This window comes from Rhea americana, unplaced genomic scaffold (genome assembly GCF_003343005.1).
Source record: "Rhea americana isolate MKP2758 unplaced genomic scaffold, rheAme1 scaffold_9, whole genome shotgun sequence".
Taxonomy (NCBI): Eukaryota; Metazoa; Chordata; class Aves; order Rheiformes; family Rheidae; genus Rhea; species Rhea americana.
In genome coordinates, this window is record NW_028187088.1 from 10,311,344 (window position 1) to 10,329,082 (window position 17,739).

A 17,739-nucleotide genomic window follows, 5' to 3' on the forward strand; every position below is an offset into this window, starting at 1 on the left:
GCTTCCAGGAAGACTTGCTCCAAAATCTTTTGAGGGATCAAGGTGAGGCTGACTACTCTGTAGTTCCCTGGATCATCCTTCTTGTCCTCTTGAAGATGGGAGTGATATTTGCTTTCTTCCAGTCCTCAGGAACTTCTGATTGCCACAAGCTTTCAAAGACAATCAAGAGCAGCCTTGTAGTGACATCAGCCAGCTCCCTCCACTCTCATGGATGCATTCCATCAGGCCCCATGGATTTGTATGTGCCCAGTCTGTTTAAATATTCCCTAACTGGATCCTCCTCTACCAAGAGTAAGTATTTCTTGTTTCAAACTTTCCCAGTGGTCGCAGGGGCTTGAGATTCCTGAAGGTCAGTCTTACCAGGAAACATCCAAGGCAAAGAAGGCAATGAGTATCTCAGCCTTTTCCATATGCTTTTCATATCCACTAGATCTTCTGCCCCACCTAGCAGTGGGCCCACTTTTTCCTTAGTCTTCCTTCTGCTGACGTACTTGTAGAARTCCTTGTTTTTCTWCACATCCCCATCAGATTCAACTCCAGATGGGTTCTGGCTTTCCTAACCTTGCCCCTGCATAATGAGGCAATGCCTGTACATTCCTCCTGGGTAGCCCAGTGATGCTTCCAATTTTTGTACACTTCCATTTCATGTTTGAGTTCTGTCAAGATCTTCTTGTCCATCCATGCAGGCTTCCTGCTGCCATTGCTTGATTTCCTGCATGTCAGGGATGAATTGATCTTGAGCTTGGAGGTGGTCATCCTTGAAAATCAACCAACTCTCCTGGATTCCTCTTCTCTCCAGGACCATTTTCCATGAGATTCTTCCAAGCAGATCTCTGAACAGGCCAAAGTCTTCTCTTTTGAAGTCCAGGGCTGTGATCCTGCTTTTTGCCCTTTTCCATCTTCTCAGGATCCTGAACTTCATCATCTCATGATCACGCAGCCAAGGCTTCCCCCAACTTTCACATTGCAACAGGTCCTTCGTGCAGCAGTGTGCACTCCCTCATTGGTAACCCAACTACCTGTTAGGAAGTTAYCACTGATGCACTGTAGAAACTTCCTGGATTGCTTGTGCCCTGCTGTGTTGTCTTTCCAGCAGATATAGTGGTTCAAGTTCCCTATGAGGACCAGAGTCCATGACTGCGAGGTTTCTTCCAGTCATCTAAAGGCAGTCACATTTACTACTTCTTTTTGATCAGGCAGACACCCACAACAGTGGCACCTACATTGGTCTACCCTCTAATTCTGACCTATAAACTCTCACCTGGCTCATCACCCATCCTTCAGCAGAGCTCCACATTCCTACTGCTGTCACATAAAGAGCAGCTCCATCTCCAYGATGTCTCAGTCTGTCCTTGCTAAAAAGCCTGTATCCATTCATGGCAGCACTCCAGCTGTGTGATCTGTCTCACAAWGTCTCTGTGATCCCAATGAGATTATACCCCTGCAATCTTCTATAATTTAGTAGATAGAGTAAGTTTTCCCTGCTTATTAAAATATCCTGTACAACTGAGTAGACTTTCTCCACCAATTAATTTTACAGAGGCAGTTACAAGTAAAACCTCCAAAATCTGTATTCCGTGTTACTAAATGCCACTGTTTTTGAACTTCTGCTCAACTACATATTTCTTATTCTTGTTAAGATCTACAGGATTTTTTCTTAAACATGTATTATTTATGGTACAAGAATCCTATATGGTGTATAGGCCATAAACATCTACTAAGGGGGAGACAAGAGACAGAGATTAACAGACAGGCTCATGGACAAATACAGAAGAACAACAACACAATTTTGACCAGTAGGAAGCCCAACACACTAACAGTCTATTGGTGACCAAGATTTTTGCAAGCACCAAAGAAACTAAAATCTAGAAGGCAGTTCTTAAAAGGAAATTATAAGTTAACTCTACAAAGAAGCTTACTGTTACTTTCCCCAGGAGCAAATGGCAKTAGAAAATACAAAGGCCTAGATCCACAATGGTACATAGGACTCAATGAAGTGTGTAAATACTCCTGAGGATCTGGGTTACAATCACTTACTTGATCATTTAACAAGTAGGAGTGGTGCCTGATATGGAGAGGGGGATACGTATAAACGTATCACAGGCACAGGCACTTAAGATATTTAGTTTTGGGTAAAGGCATATCTTTCCTAGCCCTCTGCCTATAACAGCACCTGCTGCTGAGAACATACTTTGTACACCCTGCTGTGAAAACGTTGGACAGATTAAAGTACAGATTAAATTAGATAACAAARCAACAACTTAACTCGAGTTTTTGCAGGTGTAGAAAATGTGATGAAACTGGGCATTTGTAGGTATGTGAGAGAAATTAAAACCCAAAGTTGACAAATAGTAATAACGACCACAGTAATTATAAAAAATACTGCTTCTTATGTAAAGGGTCTTAAGAAGTCAGAATCATCGCCTTCATTTTACAATTAGAGATGCTAATATACAGACAGGCAAAAACAATTCATCTGARTTCATCAAGAGGTCAGTGGCAGAGCAAGGGACAGACCTCACACAAGTTGAGCCAGTCTCCTACTCAGAAGACCATTTGATAAAGGCAGATCCCCTACTAAGAGCTAATGAAAATGGAAGATATAGGCAGGAAATTCTTTCCAGCTATCTGTGTGGAGACAACAAGGAGAGAAATATTTTCTACTGCAAAGTCAAGTGACAACTTATGTTCATGTATTTAGACTTTGGAAAGATCTYCCATCATRCGTCCTTGGAAAATCATCACTCAAAATACTAAAGAAAGAGTAGAATGATACAGACAGGGATGCAACAAGCACTGATTAATGCTTCATGCTTCAGTGACTAAATACAAAGATTTCCTGTCCAGCTCTAATACATCTTAGTCTGAATATCCTTTCACTCTATCAAAAATACCCCTGGACTTAAACATCAAGATTTAAAGCCTTCATTTATTTTTTGTTATTGGCATTCAYCATCAGCTATAAAATTTTTCAGCTTCTTTGTACCTCCAAATATTGTTGCTTTTATACATACTGCGCCTCAGATTTGCAGAAATGCCTTTCTCTCCCACATCCACCAGTTACAGAGCTGGTAAGTCAATGACATTCCCAACCTCAGAAACTTTCCACTCACTATTGTGCTCCTCTTCCCAGGAGCCACAGAGTTGCCTCATTTTTCTGTTAGAAGTGTGAAGGAAAGCAGCAATGCCCACCTAAGAGGCTGGAATGGRTGAGAGGCTGAACTGACCAAAAATCTAAACCATGGGCTGGGAAGCAAAAGGTAACACAAAAGTCAGTATATATCAGTATTCATCAACTACCATCAAATCCTGATGTTACTACATATTGGGATTGACTGAGCAAGCACCTGGCAAAACTGCCATTTTTGGAAAAGGCAAGTTGAGGTTGTTGGATTTTTTATTTATTTATTTTTATTTTTCTAAGTATGGTTGTGAAAACCTTTGCCTCAATGGCTGAAGGAAGACATGTGTTTTAGTACCTTGCTGAAAAGYGACCTGGATTTCTTAGAGGGAAAGATCAGGTTATATTTTTCAACACAGGCTCTTCTATGGGGATTCTCTGCAAGCTTTCAAACTCATTTTAACTCTCCTCTGTACCATATTGTATGATTGTATGATCAGAGGGAATCTAATCCATCCTCCYGAAACACAGGAAATCACTCCATGAAACCTGCCTCAAGTGCAGCAGCAGTGGTTAAAGCAGAGCGTAGCACCTAGGAAGCTATYGAATCTTGGTATAAAGAATAACAAGATACAAGATAACAAAATATAGATAACAAGATAACAAAACAAAGATAACAAAAATGTGCCATATTCATCAAAACATAAGTTCATCCTCATCCAACAGAAATTGGTTGGCTGGTGGTTTGCTCCCACAGTACACTGAGCACTCTSTCAACAGCCCACTGTAAGATGCACCATGTGCTTTGCTTTAAATATAACATGTTCATGTGGCCTGCTGGCTCAAGTATTGACTTCTCAGGATGCACCAGTGCATAACCACCTGGAAAAGGGCAAACAGCCCCACACTAGCTCCTGCTGAACTATAGTTCAGCAGCACAGGTAGCAGAAACAAGACTTGGGGTACAGAAGAAGGTGGTCTGTGTGTCTACAATCTGTCTAGGGGCCAGAAGAAAYCTAGCCACATCTACACAGCACTGTGGCCCAAAACTTCTACCACCTGCTCCTACGGACCCAGCCAACCCAATATACGTGCTCAGCATTAAATTTCCACCCTTCAAGCAGAGGTGCAAAACACTACTATGCTATAATCATACCATCCTTGCACAGTAGACCTTGTCAAGAGGCCWGTGAGCAGTTATTGCTAGATAGTTCCCAACATGGAAAGTGTACACAGCTCTGTTCTGTACTGCTTATGTCTTCAAAGGTTTTGGTGTTTCTGCGTTGTGCATCCTTCCATAATGGAAGCATCTTCCCAATGATCAGCACTAATTCTCATAACAATGCCCTGTCTTGTGTAAGGATGGAGGGAGCACTAACTGCAGATACTACTCAAATACATTGCCATAAAAATAAACACCTACAGTCCACTCTAAGGCTGTCCTTGGTTCCTTCACGGGTCCATTGGAGACTGCAATGTTGAGCGAATGCACAGGAGCCAAGTGCTGAAGGCCTGACCTGGAGATTGCTTTCCTGCAAATTGAAAAGAAAAAACAAACATTAAATGAGTATATATCCATATAATTATCCAATACAATTATCCACCCCATCCTTCACCAGAACTCAGGAGAGCAGCATAGCATCTAATTTCCATTTTGATGAAATGGTGCTTGAGTGCCATCCTCGTGCAACCGAAGTTCAGGAAAAGAATAAAATAGTTTGATCACTGAAAATTACTGCTTAATGAAGATCAGTTACTCACCTGGCACTAAGCTGAAATATCAAACCTAGTGCACTACATATGATTTGTTCTGCCAGTTTCAGTGGCAATACCATTCTTTATACTTATTCCTTATAACCTAGAAGGACCTGTTGAATCAATTTATGCACAACTTCAAATAGCTTTTATTGGAGCAATGAAGTACGAGTTTCTAAAAAAAATCTCATTTCCACTTACCAGTGCGGGTAAGATATTGTCATTGAAGGTTTTTTTCAAAATATTTCACATTTGACTGAAGCCCATTAGAAATGCAAATAAGGCCAAGGGAAAGACCTTCACTAGCTAGCAATGCACCAGGAGAAAACAATTTAGTCAAAAATGCATTTATACTATATGTTAGCACAACCTAATCCATATGTGTTCTCAAAGACCAGATGAAAGTCTTAAAGACAAACCATGAGGAACTACAAAAATGTATTTTTTAAAAAAATGATATTTTTCCAGAAGATAGTGTCCAATATTTGACAGTTTCCTTCCATGCTGCTTTTGCTATCAGTTTGGTTATTGGTGCTATCTAAACACCAACGTACATTCTTGTGTCTAATTATGTTTATAATATGATAATTGGTTGTGATGGAAATGAAGCTGTACCACATTTTCTGCCATGACAGTGATAAGCCAAATCAGAAGTTGCTTACTCCTGCCCTTATAATAGATGAAGGTGGCTTCCAATTTGTGCAAAGGACGTAAGTAAAGCCAAGAGAATGAAAAAAAAGTAATTAATTATTATTATGAAAAATGCTAGTATTTTCAACCAAAATTGCTTACTGTTGTCAGATAACACAGCTGATTAAATTGCATACATCTACTAAGCAAATTTAATACAGCAAAGTTTGTTATGAATATTGCTAGAAATAAATTTGTTTGACCACTCTGAGGACAAGGCTTCCATCTAGAGGGCAAATTCAGCAGAGATTTAAATGGTAAATATGCCTAATGAATGGCTACAGACATCACAGCATCAAGCTTTGGATATTGTTTCAAGCCAGAATTAGAGATGCGCAAGCCTCCTGGAGCAGAACCTGAGACTCGGCCCATGTTGTCTGAAGAGTGAGCCAAGGCTGATGAGCCTTTCAGGGGAGACTTGGCAGAGTTCTGTGCAAATAGTCGGCCCTTCCTTTGTGTGCCAAGCTGGATTTATGGCTTTGGCTGGAAAGCCCACAAAACATAAGCACAGGAATAATGCTTTTTTCAGGTTTGTTTGGACACAAAAGCCTTAACATGATCTCAGGAATAGCAGGCCCACATTAATCAGCCAGAAGTGACTATTAGGCCCAGGGGCAAACTAAAAATGCTTATTCTTATACAGCTTCTTATCAGAATTTTACCTTGGAACAGAGAGATGAAGTTTCAAAACACACACTGTAAGCTCCGCAGAAGCCTTTTCCACAAAATAAAATTAAAAACAAAAAAAAAAGACTAAAGGGCAAACACATGGCCTTCTAATTTAAGTATAAAGCAGCAAAGAGAGAGCAAAATGAGGGAAAGGGAGTGTAGAACAAATCTGATAACTGGGCAGATGCTGAGTAACCAAGTGATTGTATCTCAGATTACTCTAACTAGCAGATTACACTATCTGGCATTTTTCCAATAGAAAGGTACCAACTAGCTTTCTGTTATTTTTCCCAGAAATTTCATCTCTCCTGTGCTGAATGCATGAATGAAAACACAGGCTCTACAGGCAGCAAAGAAGCAAAACTAATCACTATTCACCTGACAAGATACAGCCAGGGAAAGTGAACCTGTGCTGTCACATAATATTCCTTTCTTCAAACAACAAAGTCCACAGCTTTGTTAAAACAGGCACTCCACTCAGCTTGCAAACTCAAAGTGGAAACAGAGGTAGCAACCAGCAACAAGAAAATGTTGCAAGGTAAGTAATAAGCAGTATTTTGCTCATTACTTTTTCAGATCAAATAATCAACAGTTTATAGTAAAGGGTATTATCAGCTCAGCTAATATAGCACCACTGCAGATAAYCATGTGCATGCATGCATGTGTAGATATCATTAAACATGCTACATACAAAAAATTCTGGTGCTAATTCCATAGTTTATACCAGTAAGAAAATCCTTTAGCAGTGCAGCTGACTGTCTTGGAAATCAAAAGAAATCTGACATTCAAGTTATTCAATTGCTAAAAAACAAAAAGCATTGCACTTCCTTCTCCATTTCACCGAAAAATCAGGCGAGATTCAACCTACTTACTAGATCAAAGGATACATATTTGATTAGAGAGGATTTGAGTTTATATCCTAGGCTTTGGCTTTCCTGAGCCTCTTCCTCCACCTCAGGCACAAAAAAAAAAAAAAAAAAAAATCCTTCAATGAACTGTTTCGACTGAATAGTTATGCCTGAATCCTCAAGAACTAAAAAAGAAAATTAGTCAATGGTATTAATCTCATTTAGGTGTTAAAAATAGCTATTTAGAAAGAGTACTATRTTATGGAACACATTTGATGGACTTGAGAATCATAGTAATTGTCGCTATGATCACTGCCTTATCCAGACTGAGGTTATTACCCTTCTTTGCATAGTGGCATAAGTTATCACTGGGATAATCTCTCAGTCAGATGGTTGAGAAATTAGAAGAATGCATGGACTAGCTTCCACTGATCCTATAGTTAGAACATCTGCCAGGAGATGGATTTTGGCAGTCTTCTTTCAGTCGGAGTTAAGACATTTACAAAGCAGATGGCAGTTATTTGTATAACAAGGTTTAAGTTACAGTAGCCCTTCTTTCCTTAGCTATCCAATGTACACCCCTTAGGGATACCCTGTGTCTGCAGTCTCCCAGATCTGCCAAGCATGACTGAAAAATTCCTGCACAAGGCCAGAGAGTACCTTCACTCTGTATGAATTTATATGTGCTTGAGTTTGTTTGGAGGTGGTTCTCACTCCTGCAGTTTGGCACTTAYGAAAGTCATGAACAAAATGTACTAGCCAAACTCTTAGCATTGTTTAAGTTTTCCCCACACATCTCCACTGACAGACTACAGCACTCCTGCAACCTGCTGTTCCTGGCTTGCCTTCCAGGCATGTAACGTTCTCCTTCAGAGATGACCACAGGGCAGAGTCTAACTCACTGCAATGTTCAAGATTTCTAAAATTTTTGGACTAGATGTAAGAGAAACCATCTTGGTCAAACCAAAGATCCATCTGGTCCAGTACCCTGTTTCTAACAAAAAGGTTAGTAGAAAGTGTTTACAGAAGCACAGCCACAGATCGGGTGATCCTTCGCCTGACATACTCCAGCCCCAGTTTCCAGTAATCAGTAGTTTAAGGACTTCCTGAGCTAGAGGCTGCTTCCAAACCTTCATGCTTAATAGCCTCTAATGGCTCTTTACTCCAGGAATGTGTTAGTCTTTCTCTGAACCCATTTATACTCTTGGTCTCCACAGCAGCCTATGTAATGAGCTCTACAATTTAATTATGGGCACTGTAAAGTACTTCCTTCTGTCTGATTTAAAAATTCTGCTTGATAATTTAATTGTATCGTATTGTGAGGAACAATGAGTAATCATTTGCCTCTCTACACCTTCTGTGATTTTATGAGTCTCTATTCTATATCCCTTCATTTGTCTTCCCCCCCCCCCCCAAAGTGGAAGCATCTTAAACTGCTTAGTCTTTTGCTGATGCTGGAGCTGTTCTAGCCCTGTCAAGCTTGATATCCTTTTCTACAAAATTTCTCAATTTTATATCTGAAGTAGGATTTCACAAACTGGAAGAACCAGAGGTTTATATGGCAGCACCACCACACTTTTGATTTTGCTTTCTTTTCCTTGCATTTCAAACCTTCTGCTTACCTTTGTGATCACTGCAAACACCAAATTAATCTTTCCATAGGAATACTCATAATTATCCAAAGATCCCTTTCCTGAGTGCTAATTGCTAATGTGAAGTCCAAACTTCTAAGCTTTCTTTCCCCCACTGTGTACACTATTTTGCCTTCAATCCCACTTTTCAACAGCAATTTGCTGTGGAATCGCTCAATATCATAAGATTCTTCTGCAAGTTTTCACAGCCAGCCTGTGCCCACCCTGACTAATTTTGCAGCAGCTGCAAGCTTCCCCACCTCCCAGTGTGCTCTCTTTCTCAGTCCACTTGCAATGCATTGAAAAGCATGCTCCCACCACAGATCCCCAGGGGTCCCCCACAGGTAAACTCTCTCCCCAGTGAAAACCACCCACTGATGCTAACCACTCTGTTGGCTGCTATATTTTAACTGTTGCTTAGCCAGGTGAAGACCATTCCTTTTAGCTTTAGTTTCTGTATCAGCCTTTTGTGAGATCTTGATGGAAACTTTCTGGAAACCTGCATGCACTCCCTTGGCTAGACAGCCCTCATTCATGGAGCTCATGCCTGTATCAGACATTTCTGTGAGACTCATGAGTCCTGGCTGCCTTGAGAAAAACAAGGCTGACTCTCCTCCAGCATATCACAATCAACTGTTTGTTTACTAACTCTGCATTTTATCTGCAGTTCTACGAGTTCACCTGACAAGGAGATTAAAACTTGCTGCTGGGTAACGCCAAGGAGCATTCTGTGGCCCTTACGCGACCATGACCTTCATCAGAGCCTGAGGCTGATTTAAGAGAGAGTTTACACAGCTCTAGTAGCAATTTCTTATTTGAGTTTCTTCAGAACAGTTAGAAAAAACAAATCCTGGAGATTAGCTACTGGTCCTTTTGTCACTGTGGCCACAAGCCTCTTGCATTACCCCTCTCATTTTCCTCAGATTCATCCACACAAAGAACAGCACAGTCTGGGACACTCCTAGACATCCTCAGCAGCGAATCATTCATTATTCACAATTCATCAAATTCAATTGGCATTGAAGAGAAATATCTCTCTCAAAACTACTCATGAAACACCTGTTTGTGCACATGCCACTGCCTGCTGCCCAGTAAACCAGGGTACAGGCAAGCAGAGATGTGGGAAAGGACTTCCAGGCCATCAGGCATCAGTGTCTCAGAGACCCCAACGGAGCCTCTCCTCCTGCCTCTCATTCCATCACTGCATAGGCACCAGCCGGACAAATTTGCACAGAAACTGATACATCCGTATGAAATGCTGCAGCTCTGATCAGCTCTCTTCTCAGCCTCAAGCCTGGTCCTCTTCCAGCTGACAGGTAGCTCATGCCCACTAGAGGCAGAGCTGGAGACAATCAAAAAAGTCAACCTAATTAAGCATTTCAAGCAGCAACCCCAAAGGAGTGGGAGAGGTAACTACAGTACATCAGCTCATGAGTGAGCAAGGTCCTTCTGCTAGGATCTTTCAAGTTTCTGTTCTCATACTGATCAGCTGTCAGACCAAAAAGAGCCATTAGATCTTCTGTCACTATCTTCATGAATAAGTAGTAATTTCAGTATAGTGATAGGAATCCTTTGAGAGAAGATAAGAGGCAAAAAACAAGGAATGTAAGATACCTGCAGAAAGTTTGATCAGGCTGACAAAAGCAAAGAACCTCTAGCAGATGCCCCCCTCCATCCTGATCAACCTGCAGTTCACATCCATTCCCAGGTTCTGTACATGAAGGGATATTTGTTTTTAAGAAAAATGTCTGGTATCCTTGCTCCCCAAACTCCAGGTACAAAAGTGGTAGATTATCTTCCCCATCCCAAAATGACAGAACAGATTTATGAAATCGGTTATGTATTAAACAAGGCACACACAAATGGCATCCTGATTATCTGTTTGAAGTTTCTTAAATAGAGATATGGAAATCATCACTGCCCTACAGTTATACTTGAAGCTAAGATTACCGTCAAAACAGCACAAATCAATCAGAGCAGTGCAAATACCAGCCAAGAATCTCTTTAACATATAAATTTAATTTTTTGTGTTCTCTCTTCAGCTTCACCAGTAGGCATACATGAAGTGCCAGATTTTAACCTTATGGAAAGTAAATTACAGATTCAATTACATCCAGAACTCTGCTAAGTTCCTCAACTGCTTAAATCCGTCTTACATGAAGAGTTTATCTTCTCATAAATCACTAAAAGCACCTACCTTCTTCTTAATCCCTATCAAGGAGACCAATATTAAGGCCTAGATCTATAAACACTTAGGAGTCTACAATGCATTGAAACCAGCACAGCTTAATTCCTACATGCCTTCATCAGTCAGACACTGGATCCAGCAAATTCCCCTGCAACCGCTGTAACACTCGTTGGCTGCAATGTAAAAACTGAAAATGCCCTAGATGTGGGAGTTAGATTCAGGAATTAGATCCTAACTCACAAAGAAAAAAAAAAAAGAAAGAAAGAAAGAAAGAAAGAAAAAAGCCATGTAAGGTTCTTTGTCCTAACAGAGCTCAGATTTCTAGATATCACTTGATATCAATTTATTTGTTTTTCTTCCCTTCAAGTCTTCAAGTTTGGGGTTTTTTTACCCTTTGCTCTTAGTTTATTCTCTAGTTTTCTTTCTGAATAGGATTATACACCTTATGGCAGAAAGCAACATGATTCTAGGTCCAGCAAGGTCCCTGCCAATCTTTTGTTTCACGTCCTATTTCTGAAAAAAATACGTATTCATGTGATGATTCTTCTTCCCACAGAAAGTGACAGTACTTGGAGGACTCCTTGTAGTAACAGAGTTCAAACTAAGTTCGGGTGCAGAGGAAAGGAAAAAGTGATACTAGCGGTGATCCAAAAAAGATGAAGAGTATCTTTTTTTCTCGGCGTTCAACAAGGAGGAGATTAGCAAAGAAGCCTAGGAAAGTGGAAATGAATACAGATGCTTCCTTGAACTAAATTACTTTGATTTATTTTTGCTGCAATCAAAAACAATATGTTTAGTAAGAAATTTTTTTTAGTCTTCAGCTTTCAAAGCTGTGAATGCTAGGATACAGGTCTGGAGAGGATCACTTTAGTACGAGAACCTAGTCTTATCTGTTGCAGGCAAACTTACCATACTACTGTATTCATCAAGATACATCTCAAATCTAGCTCAGTTGTTCACTCTATCTTATTTCTAATGAGAAATTGTCATATTTCCATTCCTCTGATTATTAAAATCTTTTTCTAATTTTCATTGTACATATATTCCCTGCTAAATCTTCCTTAAACTACTATGAGGATTTTCACATTTCATCCAGAGTGAAAACTGGATTGAATCTAGAAGTTATGATTTTTATATGATCTTCTCCAGAACACTAGAAAGCCTTACTTTAGAAATCTTTAAACTTTGGCCAAAAATCATTAGCTGAGATGATGTTAGGACAGAGGTATGAATATGGAATTTGAAGCTCACATTCTAAAGACAGTCTTTCCAAGCAAGCAATAAGGAATGCTGGGGAACTCTGAGCCCAGCTGACTTCCAGCTGCATCACTGACTGGCTATCAGAATTGATTTGTTTTCATTAGTTCCAAAAGCAAAGAAGACTGATGTGAAATATCTTCATGGCACAACATTTGATTCAGACAGAGTTATGACATATTCAAGAACCTGTGTCCTGTACTTCAAGTGCAGACAGCAAATGATGACAGCAAATTGGATAGAGATGAATACGGTATGCTTATAATATTTTCTTCTTTATTGTATACTAAAGTAATATATGTTGATTTTTGAAAGGAGTACAGATATTCCATGATATTGCTCAGCCAGCCAGGAGAAGACATGAAAGGTTTGTTTTTTTCAGAGTACTCCTTGGTTGAATCAAATATTCTTCTTTTGATTTGTAACACAAAGGGAGGAAAAAAGAAAAAAAGAAAGAGTGGACTACATCTTCAGCAGTCTGGGAAAGCAAAGGAGAAAAACAAAAAAAAGTGATTTCTATTTTTATATTTTAACATCGGCATTGAAAACGTTTTCTTTTCTCTTTCAGATGCTGGCACATTGCTTTCAAAAAATAACTCAATGTAAGGTAATTTCTCCATTAGACCAGGATCCTCAACTGGTATAAACTATTTATGTAAGCTGAAATGTCATTATGACTCAAGAACTATATGGCCTTAAACAAACTATATAATGAAGTTATATAAATCAAATGTGTGCTTTGTTGCTTGCACTGTAAGCAATAGGCGTTCCTACAAATATGAATTTTTTGAATCTATTTCCATGCCTCTAAATCATCAAGTGTCATATATACATATATATCTGTGTTTATATATATATATATWTTTATATATATATATATACACACAATATATTTTTATATATAATATTATAGAGAGAGAGATTATATATATTGTATATATTTTCCCTGAGGAAGCAAGCTTAGAAACTCAGATATGACAAAGCATTTGTCACCCATCCTTATTCCTCATTCCTGTAGGGATATAAATGCTGATATATACAAAAATTCACCCTTGGTATTTTAATTCACTCTTCATCCAACAAAGATTATGTAATTCAATGGCAAACACTACTTTGCTTGAAAACTTCTATATTTTAAGCACCTGGAACAACAGGCCCTTAATTCCTGGCAAGGCATGTGGCCAAGAGTACAGGACAAGCGCTACCAAACTGCAGCCACCTGCACCTTTGCCCCAGAAGTAACATCTTTGCCCTCTTCCTACTTCCTCTGAGTTGATGGGTATGCCTCAGATTAGCTCCAAGGAGCGGGCTCCTGCCCACCGCTCAATTCCTGTGTTTGAAATCAACTGAAAGAGTGTAGCAGAAGGAAGAGAAAAAGGATATACCACAGCAAGGAAAAAAGCAAAATTAGAAGCCAAAAGAAGGTTCCTCAGCAAGTCTCTGTGTTGCAATCTGTTCCTGAGGGCCCCATCCAAAGCTTGTCCAGTTCAATGAACAGGTTTTGATTACTTTTAACAAGTTTCAGGATCAAACAGCAGAGACTTAAGGACAGATCTTTGGATCTTTACACAAAGCAAAAATTTCCTTCTGGTTCACGATTCTTCAACCTAAACAAGGAATGAGGGATCTAGGTAGCAGAAATAATTAATGATAGATCATTACCTTCACCCCACGGCTACTGACTGGCAATTCAGAAATGAGCAAAAAATAAGTACACCTGATGGCCACACCTGAGATGACAATGTTCCCTCCTTCACTTCATGGAAAGTTGAAGAATTATGAAAGAGCTTAAGATAAACTTCTAGAAACTGGAGAAGAAACAGAGAGGAATTAACCTCAGAATACTCAGCATGTTTATAAAATATAAATTCATGCTCATTTAGCCCTGAATAAAATATGAGTTATCTACCCCAAGTACTTACATTCTAAGCACTTTTTTGATAGATTGGTTTTTGAATGGTTACACTTAACACTGCAGTTGACTCTGTACTGAACCTTTACATTTCTGCCTGTAGGAACATTTCACATCAAATTAAGAAACCAAAATATTCTGTGTCATATAACATTACATATCTCACTGGAATTATATTGAGGGCCTGCTGCCTTCAGCATGCAGTAGTATAGTGCCTTCGTGAGGGTATAAGGCACTAGCAGCCAGAAGGGAGCACAATGGCCCCCTCCTAACACCCAGGAATAGCAGGTGGGGACATGGTTGCGTCTGTTTTGACTCTGAATAGGAGAGCTTCCAGCACAACATTGAGACAAGAACACTGCAGCTGTTACACTGGCTGGAGCAAGGATCTTCATGGCTGAGAAGAAAGTGGAGATCTTCAGAACTCATTAGCAGCTCTGCTAGATCTAATTAAAGAGATGCTGTAACTAGAGTCCTTTTTGTTTGTAACTAATTTCAAAAATAGTAATTTTTCTCATGATCTGCCCTTTAAACAGTGTTTTTTTTTTTCCTTCAGTTAAATTCCTTTAAAATACACATATGGGGGTTTTCTGCTTCCCTGTTGACTCACTAGTTCCATATAAGCAAGCTAAAAAAGGAAATACAAAGTACTGAAAAATGCACATAACAAGCAAACAGCAGGGAGGAGAAGATTTATTTTTCTCTAATCTCTTTTGGCTACAGTAATTCTGGGTGCTGCTTGCATAGTGCCTATACTGTTTCAGGAAAAGATAAAGTAACTTGATGGCGTTCCTCCAGCGTCAGATAAATCCTCACATGCTAGGACCCGACAGAGGCCCTCTGCCTTCATTGCACTAGACCAAGGGAAGATCTAGATGTTAATCTCAGAAGGCAAAACAGCAAGTGGTCTTGATGCTAAAAGGCATGTCACACTACTTTGACCTTTTTTTTTAATCTGAAGAAGAGATTTTGAGAGTATGTAAGAGACTTCTAATGACAGGCCCTTAGCTCCTGCATTACTGTATTATTTATTTGCTGAAATCATTTGGAGAGAAATACTAATTTGAAATACAATCACTGAACATGAAGACCACTGGATGAAAGCAAAATATCATCTTCTTTTCATTATGAAAGAGCAACAGCAGTTTCTGAGGCTTATTTTTATCAGTGAACATTAAGTTGTGAAGATAAGTGACAGCACAGGAGATTAAAATGCTCTATCACAAAATTAACAGAACAACAGATATCCACAGTACAAACATTCTGCCCACTTTTACTTTGAAGTGCCTCATGTTCAGTGCTGAAGTCATACCTGTAGCAGTGAGAAAGCAGGTTAGTCTCCAAACCCAATTCATCTTTTATCTTGTCTTCTCCTGGGGTTTTCAACAAGAGTCAAATGCCTTTTTCCTCCTGCATACAATAAAAATATCTATTCCCTAAGATATTTCCCCATTTGGCTGGTGTGGAATGTTGCTTCATTTTACAGCGACATACAACTGGACAGTCATTAAAGGATAGCATTTTCAGCTAGGATTAACTCTTGTTGGATTAAAATCAGTGAGAGAGTGGACTGCTCATCAAATCTTAAGATGTCACTCTCTCCTCATAAAATATTATTAGAAGAAAATATATATATATATATTCACAYTCCTCTTACTTAACACTAAGTAGCTTTTTTTCTTGAAAAGTAGTTTAATTACACTTGCCACTCTGAAAGCAGAATAAGGTTCAGAAATAAATATACTGGATCCCACACACAAGTATTTTAATGTTGTATCACCTATTCTTAAAAACACAGAGTCAATTTCTCTAGATAGTAACCATCTGATGAATGAAATCACATCCTGACAACAAAATGACCGTTGCTATAAAAGCAATAGGAGCCAAAATGTCCCAAATGCTAGTTGTAGATGACAGATATGGAAGTTGCCAGACCAGACTATCATCCAACAGCTCCATTTCATGTGTATAAATAGTGATTAAATCTGACCTTTTCTTAGTGTGGAAATCCAAATGACTTTAGAACATCTGATTCAGCAAGATTGTAGTCTGTGCATAAAATATATTCAACTGCCTGATGACTGTATTAGTTATGGTTAAGTCTTCTTATTTTGTTTTCCTAGTACTCAAAAATGCACCGATCTGCAAGGTATTACATCAGTCTTGGAATTAAATATACTTCCAAAAAATAAAAAAGAAATTCTTCCCATCCTGTCAGTCCATTGAATAAATAAAGCTTTCACAAAACAATAATGGACAGTGAAGATGGATGGGGTGTGCAGGGAGAAAATATTTTGAATACGTGACTACTGAGATAGCATTGTTACTCCTGCTAGTGATATTCTGCAACAGATGTAGCATGGCACAGTTCTAACAAACCAGCTTGCAGTGCCTGAAAATCGGACCCATGGCGTATGAGTCACAGGACAGGAAAACGTAAACCAGGCTATGTGCACATACCCCCCAGCACGTTAATGCATCAAGCCATTCCAGCTTCATTCTCATAGCTACCTTTATCATAAAAGAGAATGTGTACGGTGAAGAAGAGGAGACAATATGAACAAATGCTACAGGGCAAAAGATAGATAAATCATGAAATGTTAAAAGGAGCATGCTTAATTTCTGCTTTAGCTAGGATTAAAGCATCCTTTCTTTTTGTATGGATTTTTGCTGCTTTTGTAGTGAACATAATTAGTCAGTTACTGCTGCTGCTGATAGGAAAGATTCCCACTGAAAAACTTGATGGTTAATACAGGCTGATGAACTATAGACCAGAGCTGTTAAATGGAGAACAGAAGGAAAAGCGTAGTGCTGTGTGTATGGCTGACAAAAATAGAGCATATGCAAGCAGCTACATCAGCAATTGGGAGAGAGAAAGGTATTTAAGTTCTTCCCCCCAAAAAATTTTTTTTATAAAGTACCTAACAAGGAAAGTTAATAAAACTACAAGAACCCTCCTTATTCACTCCCCCTCACAGAAGGTTGTCATGATAGCTCTGCAGGCACTGCTACTTTGCAACAGCAGTGTTCAGGCTTTCAAGCTATGAAATGCTATTGAAAGGTTAAGAAAAGTTCCTACAGAGAAAAGTCCACCAGGGAGGCAATTACAACTACCTGTTAGGATCTTTGCAATTACAAGCAGGTAGCTTCTGTAAAGTAAATACCATGTTAAAGTGCTTGCATGGGTAAAGTACTAGGCAGCAAGAAAGGAAGTCTCCTATGTGGGAAAGCAAAACAACACAATAAAAAAGTAAATAAAGTGAAATACTCTTGCCAGCATTTCACCCCAGATTTTCTTCAATTACCTTCTCCCCTCTTGTTCCACATTCCTCAAGGTGAGTTGAGATGTCCACTTCTCAGTAATATTAGGAGATCAGCAATAACTTGGTCAGAAACAAGGGCCTCAGGTGGCAAATCTGGTATAACCAAGGACTTCYGTGAAGCAATACCACTTTGAGACATCAGCCACAAAGTAGTTGTTCTTAACTGACCAACAATAAATACTAAATCAACTATTTAAAAAGTAACCTCAAGCAAGAACTGAGTAGAATATATTTTAAGTACTTTCAGAGATAATTACAACACAAGCAAATCTGTCCATTTCTTATTGCTGTTGGAAAGCACATAAATACACAACAGGAGCTACCAAAACACTGTAAACCGACCAG

At 39.2% G+C, this 17,739-nt stretch overlaps 1 protein-coding gene across 1 annotated transcript in view; it reads right to left on the minus strand.

The window, feature by feature from the left end:
- DGKI (diacylglycerol kinase iota) overlaps positions 1-17,739 on the minus strand; it is a 177,371-nt gene that overhangs the window by 134,066 nt on the left and 25,566 nt on the right. Inside the window, exon 2 of the mRNA XM_085324112.1 lies at positions 4,545-4,653. Within this exon, the coding sequence (XP_085180238.1) occupies positions 4,545-4,653 (109 nt within the window). The remainder of the gene's footprint in view (positions 1-4,544; positions 4,654-17,739) is intronic.